Below are 21,493 nucleotides of genomic sequence, written 5' to 3'. Positions count from 1 at the left end.
AAAATATATATATTAAAATGTAAAAATCAGGTTTAGAGCAATAGATGGAGCAGTATCTCATTTTTAGGAAAAGAGATAATAAAATATATAATAATATATCCAATAATCAAAGAAGTATTACAGGTAGGAATGCTGCTATCCCGGTTCTCCTTTGTGGATGACATCATGGCAGATTTTTGCAGTGTAAGTTATATATGACTATATTTCAAGTTTTTGCAGTGAGCATATAAGTTTATTAAGCAGGAAAATAAAAGTACTATTTTAAAGCAGTCACAGATTTTACAAACACTACACTGTAATGCAATTTTGGCAGATGACTATGGGAGAAGGCCAAGAGGTACACATCATATGCTGGGTATGCAAAATGATGAAGCTCTTCATGCTTGTAACTTCATGTCCCCATTAACAGTCAGCGGCATCCAGATGGATGGCCACATGGATCATTTGTATCCATACAGTTTCAAGTTCATGACATTGCCTCTCATGTTCTTCTTGAGTGATAGCCACTTTCTTCATAAATTAATAAAGCAGCTCTGTGTGCTTTTATATGGTATATCTGTCTTTAATAATTCTAGAATTCTAGAATAATTCAAGAATGATTCTGAACCTCATTCTTCTTAGCAATGATAGCAGTGATCTTAGTCTTAAAAAAGCAGGTTTGTTTAAATTTCTTGAAACAAGTGGGTAGAGAGAAAAGGACTTAATGTAGCAATTAAGACCAAGAACTAAGTGGTACAGAGTAGATCCTGAAGATGTCATGAACATTTTGTCTCAGCACCTCTGGTCTTCGAATGCTCTTTCAAAGCCTTCTTTCTTTCCAGAATAGGGTATGTCAGCTTTTTTAAGAGCTTTAAAGAATATATTTCTGTATCTTTTTCAAGCACTGGAGAGTTAGTAGCAAAAGTATACATATGGATAACAATGTCATTAGATTTTAGGAAATCTAAAAAGGTATGTTCAATTAACATTTGTTACTTGGTTGATGGTGGGAACAGCAGGTAAGACTAAATGTGCAGCAGAAAGTAATATTTGTGGACCGTATGACAAACTCTTAACAGAAATGATTTGAATAAGTTATCTAGAATGATTGGCAAGTGGATAACAATTTCTTGACAATGAAAAGTAAAGTGAAAACTAGTCTGCCCAAAGGTTTTAGCTAATAAAGAACTCCTCCAAATTATTATGGAAGACACTAACAAATAATAGAAAGATGGGTAAAAGGAATATAACTACTCTTAAATATATGAAAAGCCACTCATTCACTATAGTAATGGAAGTGCAAGTAAATTTTACTGAGATACCATTTTTAAGACTATCAGACTTTCTAAGATCAAAACATATGATAATACTGTTGGTGAGGTTTTTGAGAAAACAAGCATTTCACACATGACCCTGAAGAATGTTGACTAGTACAACTTCCTTGGAGATTAATTTGGTTATGTTCAGCAAAACAAGAGATGCAAATATCTTTTGACACAGCAATCCCATTTTTAGAAATGTTTTCTATAGACCGGGGTTACTCAATCTTGGCATTATCATTTAATAACATTTTGGGCTGAATTATTCTTTGCTGTGAGTTTGTTATTTGTCTTGTAGGATACTTAGCATCCCTAGCTCCAGTCACCAAAGCCAGTGGCACTTCCTTCCCCAGGTATGACAACCAGAACTTTCTCCAGACATTGCCAATGATGGGCAAAATCGCCCCTGGTTAAGAACCCCTATGTAGACATACATGTAGAAAGTGAGATACCTATGAGGTTATTCATTCCTCACTGTTTGTAATGACAAAAAAAATGGAAATGGACTAAAAGTCCATCAAGATGATTTTTTTATCTGTACAAAAAAACATTATGCAATCAAAGGGAAAAAAAGAACAAAGAAGCCCCTTGCATACAGTATAGATTGATCTTTAAGAAGTATTGCTAATCAACCAAAAGAAAAGCTAGGAGGCATATGTAGAGCCCACCAGGCTCCTCTGTCCATGGAATTCTCCAGGGGAGAATACTGAATTGGGTAGCCATTCCCTTCTCCAGAGAATCTTCCCAACCCAGGGATTGAACCTGGGTCTCCTGCATTGCAGGCAGATTCTTTACCATCTGAGCCACCAAGGAAGCCCAGCTAGAATATGCTACCATATTGTATGAGAAGTGGTGGGGGGGGGGCGGGAAAGAAAGTTTATTTGTATTTACATATGTATACATAAAGTATCATTGTAGGACTTCCCTGGTGGCACAGTGGATGAGAATCCTCCTTCCAGCATAGGGGACACAGGTTCGATCCTTGGTCCAGGAAGATTCCACATGTCATGGAGCACCTAATCCCACGCACCACACTACTGGAGACCACACGCCACCCTATTGGAGCCTGCGCGCGCTCCAGAGCCTGGACTCCCCCACAAAAAGCCACCTCAATGAGAAATCTGTGCACTGCATCTAGAGAGTAACTCCTGCTCACCTCAACTAGAGAAAGCCCATACAAAGCAACAAAGACCCAGTGCAGCCAAAAATAAGTAAATTAAATTAAAAGTAAAGTATCATTGAAAGAACTGATAAGTTGATTCTGATAGTTGTTTTCAGGCAAGAAAGCAGTGTGGGATCAAACTACTAGGAATCACTGATCCCAAGGGAAGCTGTTGTTGTTCTCATGGCCACTATTGTGACCTTGGGCAAATGACTTAACTTCCCTGTGTGTTGATCGCTTCCTCTCTAAAACAGAACTTGGCTTTTATCTCCTTCAAAAAATTGTGAAGATAAAGGAGAAAAATCCAGAGGAGCAAGTTCAGTCCTCTCCTTGTGGTTATCGTTGCAGGCTGCTGCTGTTGATGTGCCGTTGTGTTATTCATGCAGGTCTGCTAGGCTAACAGGAGCGGTCCTACTGGTCCCTGCTCAGGAACTCCATTAAACAGTGCTGGAAACTCAGGGGTCCTTGTCCCAGCTCTCCCTTCTCTGCCACCATAGCTTCTATTACACAACTTCTCAGACCCAAATAAGTCTACATCTGAGAATACCTATTGTAGAACTCTTTATCCAATTTTAATATTTGTCCCAGATGTCTGACCTAAGAAAAGATACTTAGCTTCTTCAAGTCTTTGTTTCCTCTTCAATACAATGGGGATAAAAATTGGACCTACTGCATAAGGTTATTGTGAATATTTCTGATATGATACATTTTAAAGCACTTAATTTGGTGCCCTGGCACTCAGCAAGGACTCATTAGATATTGGCTCATATTGTTCTGAATTTTACATTGGTTACATTTGAAATGATGGCTTTCCTTTTTAGGATGCCTTCTTGGGTTCATGCTTGGATTTTGATAATATGCCTTTTTATCAGTCATACAGTTATTAATCATCTCTTAGATGTATTACTTCCTGGAAAGATTTCCATATTTAACAAATCTCCATGTCTATTTGTGAATTCCTAATATCACTGGCAGTGAGATACTATCACATAGTTTCCACTTCTTTTGAGTTGGAAGGTTCTTTAGAGATCATTCAGTCCAACTTTTTATGTTAGAGATGAGGCTTCAAGGTGAAAGGACTTTCTCAACTAGCTTTTATCTTCTCATTTCTACTATTCAATTTACAGCCTCGGGAGACTGAAATCATAGAATTGGAAGCACCTAGGTGATATTTGCTGGTCAAGGGTAAGGCCAAGAGGGTACGGACAGCCTACCTTGTTCTTGCTCCAACTAGCACACTTCCTCTTCTGCTTCATGTACATGAATGGGAATAGCACATATCATTCTGTACGAAAAGGGGGCTCCATGCTTAGAAAAGTTTTAAAACTTTGATCTAGGCCAATCCCTTGGCACTATGGGCAAGATAACCAAATCCCAGGTAGAAGAAGCGATTGAATAAAGTAACCCAGGTTAATCAGAATCAGATCCCCATTAAGCTGCTATGTTGTTGCTTTCTCACTTCATTCCACTTTTCTAGAATTCCAGAATTATGGTCTGCCTGCGAGCTTCAGTTCCTGAGGCCCTATCTAAAATTAGAGTTGACTTCTACAGAGCAGTGAGAAATGGCTTATGTGATACGCCCCTGTATTTCATTTGCTTCTTGATAAAGACACTTGATGATCTAACCCAAAGAGCTCATTCATGTAAACCTTTCAGATGCCCTAAGATCATCATCTAGGGAGACTAATATCTTGCAGAGTAGGAGGTTTTGGCTACTCCTTCATTCCTAATATGTAGGGAATGGGTTCATCTACATATACATAGACTTACTTTAAATCAAATAAACTTACCCATGCATAGAATATTATATTTTCCCCTCTCTCTCACTATAGGATTCAAAACCTATAAAAATAATGTATTTGAAGATCACCACAACAGTGGGATTCTTTTGTTTTTATTAGTTTCTTCATAGAAACATAATCTTCTGCAGTAGTACTGGTAACTATTGGTAGCCCCAAGCATTGCTCAGTCTCTTTGGAAGATTATGTGACAGTGAGTGGTAGAGATCAGAAAATGCTATCCTGTGATGCATTCCTCATAACTCTATCAAATGGAGGCATTTTAAAAAGCAGACTGTTCTATATTAGGTATACGATTATTTTTAAGCATTTTCACTGCATCTGAAAACAACCTGAAAGTCACATAGCAGATGATAGATAAGTTTGTCAATGTGTTCAGTACAGAAAATAGATAAGTATATCTCTGACATGAACAACTTGATTATTTTAAAAAAACATATATTTGAGAAAAATGATTACTTTGGAGTCCACAAATGGAGATGTATCTAAAAAGGATAGTAGAAAAAGAAAAATGGAAGAATAAATATTTTCATGCACTATAACTACATGAAATTTACATCTGCATGAGGATAAAAATCATCCTCACAGAGACAGTAAATTCATGTCTTTAGACAAAAGAGTTTTGGAGAATGATGGGGTATAATTCTTTCACCACTTTTTTTTTGACAGTATGGAGATGTGAAGGTTTGCTGCTCTGTCTCAGGAGATTAACTGAAGTGGGTTTAACCTGATTCTAACTTGTTTTCAGTCTTTGCTGTTAAACATCACCCAAGCTGAGTGTCAGTCTGAGGTTCTCAGTGTTGGTACATCAGGCACTTTTCCACCAAAGTATGGAGTAGGGTGATTCTAGACTAAGTATCCCTGGAAGAAGGATGCTGTAAGATATAAGAAAGGGGCTCTTGAACTCTATGTGTTCAACGGGCCAGGTCTTTTCCTACCATGAGACTTCACCCTGCCTGGAATGCTGTTCTCCATTTCTTCCCTTGGCTGACTCTTTCTCATTCTTCAAGCTTCAGTCTAGACAGAAGTTTTTTCTTTGACCACTCTTGCCACTTGGTCCCAGCAACCACTTAATCTTTCCATAGAATCTAAAACAGTTTATATATGCTCTCCATGTGTGTATACTTGCTTGTTGTCTGTTTCCTCCACGAGGGTTTAAGCATGAGGTCAAGCCCCTTGTCTCTTTTACTGACCACTGTATTCCTAGTCTCTAGCAAGGCATCCAGCACATAGCAGGTACACCGAAAATGTTTGCTGAACAAATGAATAAATCTACGTATATCAAAATAGAAATGTTTCCTTGATCCAGGGTTAAGTTAATAATAATAATAAACCTTTGGCAAAAATATATGTCATTTTAGAGAGGAAGGTCTCATATTTGAATATTTTGTAATAGGCAGGTATAATTTCTGTGACTTTTAAATGTAAAAAAAGGAAACTGTATTGAGAAGTCTACTTACAAATGACTTCAGGTTAGTGGGAATTATGTGGCAAAATAAGAGTTTGGATCAGATTCTTATTTTATCAAATACCAACAACTTTATTGAATTTCAAAGAGCTGAATTTTATATGTATGGGACACCATGTCAGAGTTTCTGTTTCTTCCTCTGGGTCAGTTGAAGTGAGACCCACAAATATTTGAAGGCAAATTCAAACTAATCTCTGGATGAAAATTAGGTTCTGGAAGATCTACTTTTTTCAGTAGGCCTAAAATTCATTGATGAGTGGAAGAATTTATTGCCAGCTGAAAATTACTATTTTATTTGACCCTTAAAATTTGAGAAAAACTTTAAAATGGTTTTTCTGTAGGGTCCATTTCTGAGTTTGAGATAAAGACATCACATCATTACACAGATCTCATGGTTCAAGAAACTGAACTCTTGGGCTTTCCAGCTAAATCTTTCTTCCAGACTGAGTCAGGAACAAAGCCCTTATGGTGTATAGTCTTGCCCTGTGCCCTATTTTTACTGCAAAAACTGATTAATAGATGCACCAGTCTCTGAGCAGTCAGAATCGAATCTTATTTTAACCTGTGAGTATCTGCCTCTAAAACAAGAATTCCCTATCCAATGGCTGTCTCCATAAGACATCAACATCCCATCACACACAAAAATCAATTCCCAAAGAAACTGTGTTAATGCAGAGATCAAAATCACATATCCTTTTCTTTAAGTGGCCTGAATTGCAAAGTACTTTGTTTTGGATTCTTAACTTTTCTTTGCCTGACTTGGCCAGGCCCACATTTCTAGCTCCCAGATGCTCTTCTGAAATCAGTGTGAGTTATGTGACCTTCATTCATTCCCTGGATATTTATTGACCACCTACTATGTGCTCAGCACTTTACTAGATGCTGGTGATACAGGGATGAGTGAGGCAGTCGGTCATGAAAGTGACTTTCCAGTGGATGCAGAGACAGAAAATAAACAGGGCAGCACATCAATAAACCCAATCAAAAGTACAGATACTGAGGTATTGAAGTATTCATGGATTGTAAAAGAAAAGAAAAAAAGCAACAAGATTCTGGGAAAATATTTGAAGAGATGAAAAATAATAAAGAACCAATCCTACAAAAATCTTGAGTGTTCCAGAAAGTGAGAGTAGCTAGTGCAATGACCCTGCCCTTGAAGGACCTAAAAGTGAGCACCCCCTTGAGTGTATCTCACCCTAATCCTGCTTCAGTACAAAGGCCTATCAGGAGGCACGGCTTGGGGTGCTCAAGGTGTAGAAAGATGGCAGATATGATAGAAGCATGATGGATGGAGGGACCAGAAGAAATGAATCTGAGAGGCTGGTAGGGGCCATGGATGAAGAATCTTGTAGGCCATGGTTGAGAATTAATTTAAATAGTCTAAACAGTCACAGCGGGATTTAAAGCAGGGCACGGTATCTGATTTCTCATTTTAAAAGTCTATTCTAGGTGTGTGGATAGTAGATTGTATGGAGTCTTGAGTGTCAGTGGGAGCTGAGCCAGAAGGCAACTCAGTCACATAGGAATGAAGTGAAGAGAGTCCATGAGTGGTGAATGTCTCAAGCAAAAATCCTGGGGTACCTCTGAGAATATTATCTACAAAAGGTTTATTTGTAAAAGGGAAGGATGGAAGGGTAAAACAAGGTGGAGGGTGAAAGAGAGCAGAATTGCTTGATTCTCCTAAAAGGAGGTGGGAGGGATGACTGGCCCACCTATTGGTTTTTACTTATGTCTCTGACCCAAATCTTAAAACTCCAACCTCCTGAATCCTCCTCTTCATCTTTCAAGACTAGGCCATGAACTGCTATCTCCAGGGAGTTCTGTTATTTACCCCTGCACCCAGGAATTGCCTGTTTGAAGTCTTGTATTGCTAATTTTGTTCTCAACTCTTTTGGTGCTGAGCTTTGTTCTGTTAAGGGACCATGTGTATAACTTTAATCTCTGCAACTGTTTCTATACCTCGTACCCTTTCTTTCTCCTTGGTTCCCACCTTCCTTTCTTTCTTTCACAAATTTTGAATGAGTGAATAATATGTACCAGGCACTGTGATAGACACTGGTGATGCCATTTTTAGCAAATTGGGCACCAGCCCTTGTAAAGCTTATAGTCTAATGGAGGGTAGGGTCGGGGAATGACATTAGCACAATGATCACATTAATAAATAGATAATTATAACTTTGGCATGCATGCTGAAAGAAAGGTGTTTGCTGTTGTGGCAGAGCATAAGAAGAGATGACCTAGGCTGGGGAAATGAAGGAAGGTTTCTCCAAGCAAGCGACACTGAAAATGGAGGTCTTAAAGTTGAAGAAAATTTCACGTGGTTGGCACTCAGTGAGAGGGGATCAAAGGAGCATGAACTGGGATGGAGGAGACAGTGTGGTAGATTCTTGTGTCCATTCTCAGGGTAAAGGAAGAACCAGTGAGGGGACATGCCAGCCTCTGATGAGGGTCATCAGGACATGATCACAGTCCACAGTCACCAGGTGAAAAGCTTACCCTGGCTTCCTTGTGGGGAATGGAGTGGTGGTGGGAAGGGTATAATGGGTGCAGCGATAGGGAACAGGGGTGCAGGGAGAAAGTATAGTGGGTGCATGGAGACCATTAGGAGGTGGCAACAACCCCAGGTGAGAGATGATGGCAGCTTCCATAAAGAAGGTGACCTAGGAAATGGAGAGAAATGGACAGATCCTAGAGGAACTTTCAGCACCAAAGTTTGGACACATGGTAGAAGCTCCCAGAAGTGGAAGAAGACAAAGATTTGTCCTGGACTGTATGTGGAAATGATAGAGCTCATCACATATTTCATTGCAGAAGACCTATGTGGTGTGGTTGCTGATTTTCAAGACAGCCTTTACCTGGAGGACTCTAGAGCAAGAAGGCATTACATACTTTGTAATAACCCAGTGGAGACCCCAATTACCTAAGAGCAACAACTGTTCATAGTGATAAGAACTGTTCATCAAGGAGGCTGTGTTGCCTCTGGAGACATAAGGGAGTTATTTAAATTCTCTTTGCCTCAGTTATATGCTCCGTTAATTGGGGTAATGGTAGTTCCTAACTTGCAAGGTAGGTATAAGAATTAGGTGAAATAATTCATTTAGCATAGTGACCAATAATAGTAAATAGTAAATATTATTTGCTGTTATTATTAAAATAATGATGACATTCATCTCATTTAAAAAAATTGAGGAGTGATCATTTTATAACAGGTAAACAGCCTTAAAGAGGCTCACAGAGCATTAAGCAACCTTTGCAAAGCCACACAGCTCTTAAGTGGAAAAGCTGCTCTTTGACCCAAATCTGACACCAGAAGCTGTGTTTTTGACCACTGTGCAATACTGCTGCCAGAAGCAAGGAAAGTGGACACTCTCCCCACCTGCCATCTTTAGTTAGGACGGACACATGTTACAGAGATGTTTCTGCCACTAGATCAGTAGGCAGGGAAGTATCCTTGAGGAGTAGTCAGCCTATCCACCCACTGATTAGAATAGTGATTTTGACTATTTGTCCTGTCTTATGTAAATGGTAATGGCTCCTGTGCCACGCTGACCATGACAAACTTGATTCCTAAGGTGCAGTGAGTCATTAAAATAGGGAAACCTTTCCTTTTCTCCCAAGGGCCTTTCAGAATATCAAGATGGTCCTATTAGTACCAAGCTTACAGCATACTTTTCTCATGAAATACTCAACACTGGTTGAAGTAGGTAGTGCAGGGGTCATTACTTTACAAATAGGAAACAGAGACTTAAAGAGGTTAAATGTGTTGCCTGAGATCCCACATCTAGAAAGTGAAAGAAGCACCATTTGAACCCACCACTAGCTGACTATTCTAGCCTCACCATTCTCGTCTCCTATCTGTGTTACGCCTCCCATCCTGTGCTAACTCAGAGTGCCTGAAGCCCACCATTTCTCTCTTTTACCCCTAAAAAGGATCTGATTTCAGTTCTGTGCAACTAAGTACATTGTTCAGGTAGCTACCTTCCAGAAGTTTATTTTTATTTTAGCCTGCCTGTGATGTGCTGGAGCCTGCTTGTGTTGGCCCATGAGAGCCGATTGCTAAATTTTCAGGAATTCTGTCAGCTAGTAGACTTTACATTAGTAGTTTGAAATTGATCTTGATGGGGGTATTTACATTACAGAAATTGGCAAACACTACAAACAAAATCTCTCCCATATTCTATACTGCCACTGCCATTACAATGGCATGTTTGGCATTTAGCAGATGGACTCTCATTTTCCCTTGTCCGCTGTTAAAGAGTGTCCAACAACAGGGACCACTTTGCTAAGATATTGGCAGGCACAGGGGAGTGTCTGAAATCATGGCTGCCAGCAAACCACCACCTGCCAACTCTGCTTCTTTTTGGCCCACTACTCCAGCATTGAAGGGGCTTCCTGGCCCCACTGAAAACACTTGCACTTCTCAGTGTGGCAAACAGGCATATGATAAAAGATCTAAATCCATATTAAAACAAAATGCTCAATCAGGATGTAGTATAATGACAATGGGCAAGGCAATTCGAAGTTAGGAAAAAATATACTTATTTTGCAGAACTACAGTATTTGTTCCTGAATATGTGGAAGAATTGTTTTCATATGTCACAAATCCACAGAATTTTAGAGCTGCAATGAACAGAATTTTATAAATAAGAAAAAAGAAAAAGAAGCTGAGACCCAGAGAGGGGAAATGTTGACCCAACATCATACATCTCATAATGCACGTATATCTTGCCCCACACACATGTATTTAGCCATGGAAGAGGGGGAACTCAAGACTCTGATGTTAGCCTGACTTTGAAGAATCCTTAATACTTCCCTTCATTTGAAATGATTATGTTATACCACCCTGCATTCTCCTTTACAGATATAATGATGATACAAATAGTAGTTAAATTTTATTAGGTGTTTACTAGGTGATAGGACTTATGCTCAGTTCTTTATATATTAAGTTGAACTATATGAAATTGCCAATATATGACCTTTTTTTGGGATCTACCAAAATGGTAATTTTCAGATAGGTCTATTTAAATACATCCTCTCTTAATTTTCACCATTTTTCCCCCCATGAAGTGAATACTATTATCATACCCATTTTACAAATGGCAAACCTGAGTTTTCACTTTAAAAAATAAATTTAAAAAAATGCTTAAAACCTTTTCTTCCCACAGGTGTAATACTATTCTCGTTTATGGGCAATGAACAATGCACTCTTTTGTGCAAATTGATGGCTCTAAGCAATGGAATGTCACATACAGAATAAATAATAATAACTAATATATCTTGTCTTTTTCAGTAACTTTGAAAATTTTTATAATCAGTAAATTCCTATAATATTTAAAGAAATGCTTTTTAAAATGTTATTTATGAATATAAAGCAAAGGCATTAGAAAATATGAAATTTGATGTTTGTGAAACAGATATTTGCTGTATCCCACATGAAAATGTTAGAAACTATAGCACAGGGCTCCCCAGGATGAATTAATTGTCCTAGAATTTTCATAATGCTCAAATGAAGAAACTGAGTTATTTTTACAACTTTGTCTACATACAAATTATAACCAACAAAATTCTGAATCAAGATTATTTTTTGTATGACTATATGCAAATACCATTGTACAGAACTCACAACCAAACAGTTCACAAGCAATAATTATTCTCAGAAACAATCAGTACTAACTACATGAGATGATACTATGTTGAATGGTGAGTCAGGAAAAACAATTGGTGAAAACTACAAAATGGATTTTGAAAAAATATCTAAATGTAAATGAAAACTCTTTAAACATGAAACAAGAGCTTCTAATGTCCCATTCACAATTGGAAAAAAAATGACCGAGGTCATATGATTAATCAGCTCTAAATGATGAATCCTCCAAGTTGAAAACTTGGCTGTTGGCCCTCTGTTAATTTAGTCAAAGAATACATATTGAATACCTACTAAAGGGGCCTGGCACGTAAGTAATTCCATATTCTTCCTGACTGATTGGTGGATTATTATCAGTAAGAATCTACTTAAGACAAGCGTGTCTTTTCACCTCTAAAAAACAGGTGGTATTATTTCACCAGCAGCTTAGAAGTTCAGGCATTTGTAGGCTCCATACCTGGCCTGGCCTCTTTCAAGACCCCGTATCATTGGACACTTCAAATCCCGGCTCTCAAAAGACCCAAACTCATGCCTACACCTACTAAGTTCGGTCCTGCCAAGAATGGAAGTGCCTTTGTCTCTAAGTGACCATCAAGCACCTAATGTTGTTTTTGCTACCTCCCTGATGACAGAAAAATAATACGGTGATATAGCAAGAAGGCAAACATGCTTCGAAAAATTGCTGAGGTGGGCTGTACAAGTGCCACTTCATAGAAACAAAGGATTTTAAAGAAGAAAGGAATGTTGTAGGTGGTGTTTCCACTCCTTTCATTTTATCAAGAAAGAACTTGACGCAGAGACATTTGCTGAGGCTAACTCACCTAGAGAAAAGTGGAGTTTGGTCCCCTGACCCCTCTTCCAGTGCTTTTTGTACCAAACTGCATTGTTATGATTATTTGTGTTACTCTTATTACTAATGATGTTATGGTATATAAGAATATCTTTAGAAATATAAAGACTGACTTAGCTAAGCAGCTGTAATCTTCTGGTAAGAACTGCTGGTCTGTACTGCATTATATTTTGTGTGTGATAACCCTAGTCTCCTGGGAAGTTCTCTAAGGGATGAAGAGGTTTACCACTGGGCTTTGTAAATTTTAGACAATTAAATGCCCAGAGACTATTATTCCACATGTCAGGTGAGTGATGACTTTGAGACAAATAAAATTGACATAAAAATGTTGAACGGGACCCCTCACTTAACCATTTCTTTTGCCAAATAAAACAAAATTTAAAAGTTAAACTTAACCTTATAGAGGAAAGACAAGCTAATGTGCAGTAAACTTACTCTTTTACTGAAATCACCTAATACAATTACCCTTTCTTGAATACTCTCCGCATTCTCTCCCAATTACTCTTACTATACTTTTTAGGTTGTTATAATAAGTACATCTGTTCTTATTTTATTCTATGTATATCTTCATGATTCAGCCCAATCTAACTATAAAATGATCTTTTAAAAGTAGACAAAACAGAGTGATCACATACCCCATGACGGTCCTCAAAGTATGCCAGGCTGGTTTTGGTTAAAACAAAGAATCGGACTTTAAAGTTTGAAGGAGAAGTTCTTCTCTTTTGTTGGGATTTCTTGATGAGCTGCTCTTCCAGGAGGATAAAGTTGTTCATGATCCAATTCTTGAAAAGTGATGCACCTTGCGCATCACCCCTCAGCACAACCAGAGGAAACAGCTTCAGGGCAAGGAATGCGATGGGGAGGCAGTTGATCTTCAGAGAGCTGTTCAAAGGCAACTTGCCTCCAATATTATCTCTCTATCAACGTTCAGTCAACATCGCGGAGCTTCTCTTCTGATGTCAAAGCCCATAACCACATCCTTTCGAAATTCACAAAACTATGAGGCATATGTAAAAATTATGCATACCCTTTGCTGTATGGTTTAGAAATATTTGAAAAACCTTAGACTCAAAATGATATGACTGATTAGAGTTCAATCTTTATAGTTCCTGGTTTAGCCCATCTAACAGTTAAGCCCCATAGCACAAGGGGTAGGAACATGTGCTTTGGAGTTGAGGGACATGGGTTGTATATTAGTTTTCTGTTGGCTTTTTAAATTACAACAAGTTTAGTGCTTCGTGAATTTATTGTTCTGTGGTTCAGAAATGCCAATTGGGTCTCATTGGGCTAAAATCAAGATGTCAGCAGAGTGCGATCCTGTCTGGAAGATCTCAGGTAGAATCTGTTTCCTTACCCTTCCCAGCTTTAGAGCCACCCACATGCCTTTACTCTCAGCCTTCTTCCTCCATCTTCAAAGCCTATAGCCGCAGTCAATTGCTCCAATCTCATACAACTGTAACCTCTTCTGCCTTCCTGGGTTTGTGTGGATAACCTAAAATAATCTCCCAATTTTAGGATCTGTTTATTAGTAACCTTAATCCCACATTGCACCTTAATTCCCCCTTTGTCATGTAAGCTAACATGGGCACGGGTTCTAGGGATGTCTTTACCTATCAGAGGCTGACTTCTGGCTCCACCAGCTTACTAACTGTGAGACTACAGGCAAATTACTTGAGGGTTTGGAGCCTCAGTGTTTTTACCTGTGAAGGGGAGTAATGGTGCTCCTACATGTGGGGCTGCTTTCTGGCTTCCTTGCCAGTCTCATCTCATACCTTGCTCACATGTTTTCACTTCAGCCCTCATGCATGCTTCTCAGGCTGCTTTGAATATCTGCTCCCGTTGCCTGAAAACATCTCCTCTCCCCTGTTTCACCTGCTCTAAGTTATATTACTAGTGTCAGCCTACATGTCACTTCCTCAGGGAAGCCTTCCTGGCTTCACTAAGTCATTTCCACCAATTATATGTGGAAGACACCTTATGACATATCCTTCATGACAGTCGTCATTGTACTTTTTGGAGGGTGATTTTTGGATTAGTGTTTGTCTTCCCCACTAGTCTCAGGTCAGTTCAGTTCAGTCGCTCAGTTATGTCAGACTCTTTGTGACCCCATGGACTACAGCACGCCAGGCCTCCCTGTCCATCACCAACTCCCGGAGTTCACCCAAACTCATGTCCATTGAGTTGGTGATGCCATCCAACCATCTCATCCTCTGTCATCCCCTTCTCCTCCTGCCCTAAATCTTTCCCAGTATCAGGGTCTTTTCCAGTGAGTTCACATCAGATGGCCAAAGTATTGGAGTTCTAGCTTCAATATCAGTCTAGAAGTTCCCTAATGGCAAGGACGGTGTGTGGTTTTGCTCACCATTATATATTTAGCAAATATCATGGTGCCTGGCACATTAAAAGGATGTTTAGAAAAATGTTGAATGAGTAATCAGAAAACTGGGTTGGACAATTATGAGAGACAATGGGCATAAAACCCATAACAGAAATATTAAAGTTTATTAATTTGTTAAATTTAAATGAATGCTTGTAGTGGTTTATCTATGCTACAGTGAAATGATTGCTTTTCCATTGCAAAATTTAGTGGAAATGCTGAAAATAAGTAAATCCTTCAGAATGGCATACTAAACAAAGCATACACAGGCTCTGGAGACAGACAGAATTATGCTGAAATTCCAGCTCTGTCACTTACTAAACTGTTTCTCTTTGAGAAATCGGCTTATCCTCACTGATCTTTAGTCTCTTTGTGACGGTCCCTTTGAGAACTGAATCCCATAAACTCTGTAAGTGGTGGGTGCCAGTCATGCATCTGGCCTTAGAATTAGGATATAAGGTGTCACGAGTGAGTCCTACTTCTAGCAAGTCATAAATAACAAAGAAATCTCATAGCAAACAGAGATGGCATATACCAGACAAATAATAATAAATAAAGAAACAGAACAACCATTATTGCTATAGAGGAGTGCAGTGATCTAAGAATTATTTTCCATGTAGATTACCACACTACAGCTTAATTTTGTCTCATATACTGGATTTGTTGTTGTTTAGTTGCTTGGTTGTGTCTAACTCTTTGAGAACCCCAAAGAGTGAACTGCCCCAGCATAATCAAGATTAGATTTTGGGAAAGGGGATACTTTAAATGGTTTCTACTCCTTTGTTCTGAGGTTTTAAGACATATATGTGGAAATACATTGCCCAAAAGAGGTAGCATTTCTTTTCTCTCCTGAATATGGGCTTCACACAAGGATTGCTATTTTCTCCAAATATCTATTCTCCCCTCCTTTCCAGCTAACTGACTCCCTGAAGATTATCTGGGCATCTAGTCAACCACAATAAAGATTACATTTTTTAGTCATGTTAACTGTTTTATAGCTAAAACAGTTAAAATAGAGCAAAAGTTATGAGCACAACTTCAAGGAAACGTCCTTAATGGCAAGCATCATACCCTTTTCATTCTCTTTTTCTTCCTTCCCCCTAACTAGAATGTGAATGTGACGGTTGGAGCTGTAGCAGCTATCTTGGACCATCTTAGACCATGAAGTAGAAATTGCATGTTGAAGTTGTTCTGTTGTTGTTATTGTTTAGTAGCTAAGCGGTGTCTGACTCTTTGCAACCCCATGGACTGTAGTCCACCAGGCTCCTTTGTCTATGGGGTTTTCCAGGCAAGAATACTGGAGTGGGTCACCATTCCCTTCTCCAGGTGATTTTCCCGACCCAGAGATCAAACCCAAGTCTCTTGCATTGGCAGGTTAATTCTTAATTGCTGAGCCACCAGGAGGTCAATGGAATGTAAAATAGATTCTGGGTTCCTGATGATCTTGGGTCCTCCTTGCAGCATGGGAGCAATTTTTCTTTAACATAAAAAGAAAAAAAATGTTCTTTTCTAAGCCTTCATCAGTTTGAGATTCTGTCACAAACAGCAAACCTAATTTTAACTAATACAGTGCAAATTCTGAACTAGACTGAAAAGTCCTTTGAGAAGGGTAGATTTATACCTAGTTTGTTCGGGTTGAAAGATTTACAGACTTCACAAAGTATTGCCATGTGGGAAAGCAAAATGTCATCAATAGCTGTTGTAATAGTAGTTTTTCCTTTGCCTAGGCTCCATGGAGTGTAATGATAAGTAATTTTATCCTCTCTCCCTTAGCACCTTCAATGGCACTTGCTGGGATTTTTCTTTGTCTTCACCTAAACATAACCTTAAGAAGCTCAGTATTTCCCCCATCACTCTCAGGAAAACATACCTAAAAATAATCCCTTTGTTTGGTTTGAAAAGTCCAATTTGCAGGACCTGAATTCAAGAAACTCCTACTTGCTAAAGACAGAACAATTTGGGGATCATATTCATCCTTTATGATGAACTGAAGAACAGTCAAAATGTCCAAATCATGAGTTCATAAAATACTTGAAAAAACTTCCAACCTATCAATAACTTTTGGAGGGTTCTGGAGAGCAAATTTATTACCCTGTAAACTGGAAAACAAAGGGAAAAAATAAATTTATTTCCTGTTTCTCTTGAAGAACTGTATCTCAGTTTAGTAATCAAATATTTAATAAGGAAAAGTCCTTCTTTACAGAAGAATTACAATGAATAAATTAAGGAGTGATAGAATATCATGATTTTGCAATCCTAATGACAAAATGGACCTGTGTATTGATCATCAATGGCTGCGGAAATCACATGAAAAGTCTATAGACTGATAACATTGTAACACACTGATCAATCTTAACAGCAGGAAGAGTCAACTAGACATTATGTATTTCCTTATGTGATGCAATAGGAAGTACACAAAACCACCTACACAGAAGTCTTGCTAAAAAAGAAAATCAAACATTAATCTCATCAAACCTCTAGATCTAAATTCAAGTTTGCAGGAAATACAGAGATAAAGCAGTGTGAAAAAAGCATAGAGATGCAGTTGGACCAGTTCAGAATATAGACCCTCTGTATCTGTGGGTTTTGCATTTGTGGATTCAACCAACCGTGGGCCAGAAAAATTCCAGAAAGTTCCAAGAAGCAAATTTGAATTTACTGTGTACCAGCAACTATTTACATAGCATTTACAATATATTTACAACTCAGTTCAGTTCAGTTCAGTTGATATAGCATTTATATTATATTAGGTATCATAAGAAATCTAGAGATGATTTAAAGTATACAAGAGAATATGTGTAGATTATATGCAAATACTATGCCATTTTATTTAAGGACTTGAGCACCCTTGGGTTTTTTGTATTTGAGGGGTCCTGGAACTTATCCATCATGGACACCTTGGGACCACAGTATGTAACAAGTAAGTTAGAGGAAGAACCCATAGATTAAAAGAGACTTTAAGAACCATATCAAGCATGTGCTGATTTTGTTTGGCTTTAAATTCAAACAAATCAATTGTATAAAGACATTATGAGACAACTGGGAAATCAGGATATTGATTGCATATTTGATAACTAATTATTTTTAATTTTAACATGTGATAATGGCATGATTGTGATGATAAAAGCTTTATTTAGTACAGAAGCATACTGAAATAATTATTGATAAGATTTGCCTTGTTATAATCCAGTGGAGGGGGAGAAATAGGTAGGGCAAGAGATGACAAATGTTTGGCTGAGCTGATGATTGAAACTGGGTGATGGGTAGGTTGGTAGTGTTTTATTCTCCTAACATTGCTATATACATTGAATTTTTTCATAATAAAAAGTTAAAAAAAGGCCTTTTCAGTTCAGTCTAATAACCCAAACTCCAAATATATATTCCATTTAATGCTTTTCTTCAACTGAAGCAGAAGTCTGGTACAGGGTTTGAAGCATGTTGCCTTTTCTGCTACATCGTAACTCTTCCTCCTTCCTTGTACAATAGCCTTGCTTCTGACTCTCCCCTTCAGGCTCAGGCTCAGGGGCAAGAGGGGAAACAGGCACTGAATTCAACAAGGTCACCCATGTGATCTGGGATTTGATGCCCTCTGAATGTGGTGGATACACAGTTGTTGCTTTTTCTTTGGGCTTCCCTGGTGGTGCAGAGGTTAAAGCACCTGCCTGCAATTTGGGAGACCTGGGTTCAATCCCTGGGTTGGGAAGATTCCTTGGAGAAGGAAATGGCAACCCACTCCAGTATTCTTGCCTGGAGAATCCCATGGACAGAGGAGCCTGGTGGGCTACAGTCCATGGGGTTACAAAGAGTCAGACACAACTGAGTGACTTCACTTTCTTTTCTTTCGTGCAAAGGTTTGTCATGTTTGTTGTTATTATTTTCAGAGGGCTCTGACAGCAGTTCTCTTGGTGTTGGAGATGCTTGTCTGACTCCCAGTGAACCCAACCTTCAGCTTGCAAACTTCTGCTGGTCCACCTTCAGCATGCCTCCTACTGTTCCCAACTCTGTTGGGATCCCCTTGCTCATTTGGTTGTCCTGTTGGGTAAGTGTTCTTTGCAAATGAACTACATGCCACCTATTCCCTCCATTGCTCTAGTGAAAGACTCAGGCATCCACCAATGGATGCACCATTTGCCCCAGATGTAGTCTCTTCTCCCAGTGACACCCAACAAGCAGTTCTTCCACAGGCTTTCACCATTACCTTTCTCCAAATGGGATTTAGACAACAGTCTTCACAAACCCTACAAGACTTCTGTCAAGCTAGTGAGTAGCCCTTCAAAGGTCCTGTCACTTGGTTTCTGGTGGATGCAAACAGCTGCCTCCTCTCCCCACCCACACCCCCGGGTGGGTTGTGAGAGGAAATGCACAGTGCACCAAAAACTGTCTTTCGAGCTTTTGTTTTCTAAAGACTGGAGGTGGCCAAAACTATTACTGGCAGAACTTATGTTGCCTCCTAGTATATCAGGCATGGATGATAAAGTACTCTATTTTAGGAGAGAAAGGAACTTGATTCCTTTAATGGTATTAATTTAGGCCTTTGAGGCCTCAACTGAAACTCAATTGGAAAAGTTTATCATTCTCTAACAAAGAAAAAACAATTCAGTCTGGCACTATGGATCTAGCTACTTAGCCAATGACATCAGAAATTTTGATTTTCATTTCTTAGTTTTATGTCAGCTTCACACTTTGGCAGGCTTTCTTCTGTGGAAGAAAAGACTGACATTTTACCCCTGGAACTAGACTCTTTTTTCCTAATAGTTCCAGCAAAAGCCTCAGAACTGTGAATCATTGCCCTGGTTTGGATGATGTGCTAATATGTAGCTCAGTCATTACAACCAGGCAAGAGAATATTCTGTTGTCTATTTCAGGTCTGCACTCTCTCCTGGATTTGAGGATGGGATAGAGTCTGCCTTATCCACCACATGGGCTGAGACTAGAGAGCAGTTTTCCTCCAAAGAAACACCAGAGTGTTGGCACCAGAGAAAGTGGCATGGATGTCAGTTCACCACTAGTGACCTCACCTTTACCCTGACCTAAAGCCCATCTTCATGGTTCTATCACTTGAGGCCCTGTAATTCCAATTCTCTTCTCTGGTCCCGGGAATGGCCTTTTAGATATGTGAAGATGCTTCTTGGATAACTCTAGAGCCCTCCCGTGTCCAAGACAAAGAGATCCTTCAACTGTGCTTTTAGGGGGTGGCTTCTATGGTCTTTATTTTCCCTGTGATTCTCATCCAAACTTGATCAGGTTTATTTGTATCTGTTTAAGAGCACTACCAGAATATTTCAGTAATTGTATAACCTCTTTCTTCTGAAAAAAAAAAAAAAAAAATTCCTTCTAGAACTATTAATCCTAGAGAAAACAAATGACATTAGCACATTTAGAACATTTGTACTAAATGTTCACTGTATTGGTGTCTATAATGGAAACAATCTATATATGCATCAGTGAGAAACTGATTAATCTATGGTGCATCCATTCAAAGCAACACTACGAGATCATGAAAATGAATGAAGAATTTATATAAGGTATCACTCTGAAAAAAAGCACATGATACATTGTTAAGATAGAAAAGGTACAGACTAATATGTATGGCATGATCCCATTTTTACATAAAAATATTTTGTGTCTCTATTAATATGTATGTCTATATTTAGGGCAGTGTCAGAAAGCTTCCATATCAAATTTCCAGCAAGGAATTGGAATTTTGCTTTTCATTTATAATTAAAAGAGAAAATATTGTGGGAGAATTTCTTACTTTCTTATTTATTTCTTTTACTATAATTTCATTTATTCATCTTTTGTTCACTCTGCCTTTACTTTCCAATTTAAAATAAAAATATGTCCTGTATCAGAAATAATTGGCTTGATTCATAGAAGATAGGGTACAGTTAAACTGTGGAGCTTAGACAACTTTTGAAATATATATGTGTATATATATATATATATACACAAACATATATTTAATTATATTTAAATATTTATATTTCTGGTGGTAGTTGCTGTTCAATCACTCAGTTGTGTCTGACTGTTTATGACCTCATGGACTGCAGCACATCAGGCTTCTTTGTCCCCCACAGTCTCCCGGAGTTTGCTCAGATTCATGTCCATTGAGTCGGTGATGCCATCCAACCATCTCATCCTCTGTTGTCCCCTTGTCTTCCTGCCTTCAATCTTTCCCAGCATCAGGGTCTTTTCAAATGAGTCGACTCTTCACATCAGGCCAAAGTATTGGAACTTCAGCATCAGCATCAGTCCTTCCAATGGATATTCAGGGTTGATTTCCTTTAGGATTGACTGGTTGGATCTCTTGCTGTCCAAGGGACTCTGAAGAGTCTTCTCCAACACCACAGTTTGAAGGCATTAATTCTTTGGTGCTCAGCCTTCTTCATGGTCCAAATCTCACGTCTATACATGACTACTGGAAAAACCATAGCTTTGATTAGACGGACCTTTGTTGGCAAAGGAATGTTCCTGCTTTTTAATATGCTATCTAGGTTGGTCATAGCTTTTCTTCCAAGAAGCAAGTGTCTTAATTTTATGGCTTTAGTTACAATCTGCAGTGATTTTGGAGCCCAAGAAAATAAAGCCTGTCTCTGCTTCCACTGTTTCCCCATCTATTTGCCATGAAGTGATGGGCCTGGATGCCATGATCTTCATTTTTTGAATGCTGAGTTCTAAGCCAGCTTTTTCACTCTCCTCTTTCACCTTCATCAAGAGGCTCTTTAATTTCTCTTTGTTTTCTGCCATTAGGATGGTGTCATCTGCATATCTGAAGTTATTGATATTTCTCCCATCAATCTTGATTCCAGCTTGTGCTTCTTCCAGCCTGGCATTTCTCATGATGTGCTCTGCATATAAGTTAAATAAGCAGGGTGACAATATACAGCCTTGATGTACT

At 38.7% G+C, this 21,493-nt stretch overlaps 1 protein-coding gene and 1 long non-coding RNA gene across 2 annotated transcripts in view; one reads left to right on the top strand and one right to left on the bottom strand.

The window, feature by feature from the left end:
- The window catches only part of ITK (IL2 inducible T cell kinase), a 63,765-nt gene extending 50,629 nt beyond the window's left edge, over nt 1–13,136 (bottom strand). The window contains exon 1 of the mRNA XM_070465711.1: nt 12,854–13,136. Coding sequence (XP_070321812.1) covers nt 12,854–12,991 — 138 coding nt within the window. The 5' untranslated portion in view covers nt 12,992–13,136. The remainder of the gene's footprint in view (nt 1–12,853) is intronic.
- A 5,348-nt stretch (nt 13,137–18,484) lies between these two features.
- Nucleotides 18,485–20,453, top strand: LOC139032448 (uncharacterized). The gene is made up of 2 exons (XR_011484991.1): nt 18,485–18,634; nt 19,461–20,453. It is a non-coding gene; the product is annotated as an uncharacterized lncRNA (long non-coding RNA).
- Nucleotides 20,454–21,493: the final 1,040 nt, after the last annotated feature.

Source organism: Odocoileus virginianus, chromosome 3, assembly GCF_023699985.2.
Source record: "Odocoileus virginianus isolate 20LAN1187 ecotype Illinois chromosome 3, Ovbor_1.2, whole genome shotgun sequence".
Classification (NCBI taxonomy): Eukaryota; Metazoa; Chordata; class Mammalia; order Artiodactyla; family Cervidae; genus Odocoileus; species Odocoileus virginianus.
Note: the sequence above shows the minus strand (reverse complement) of the source record. Positions and strands in the feature narration are given on the sequence as shown.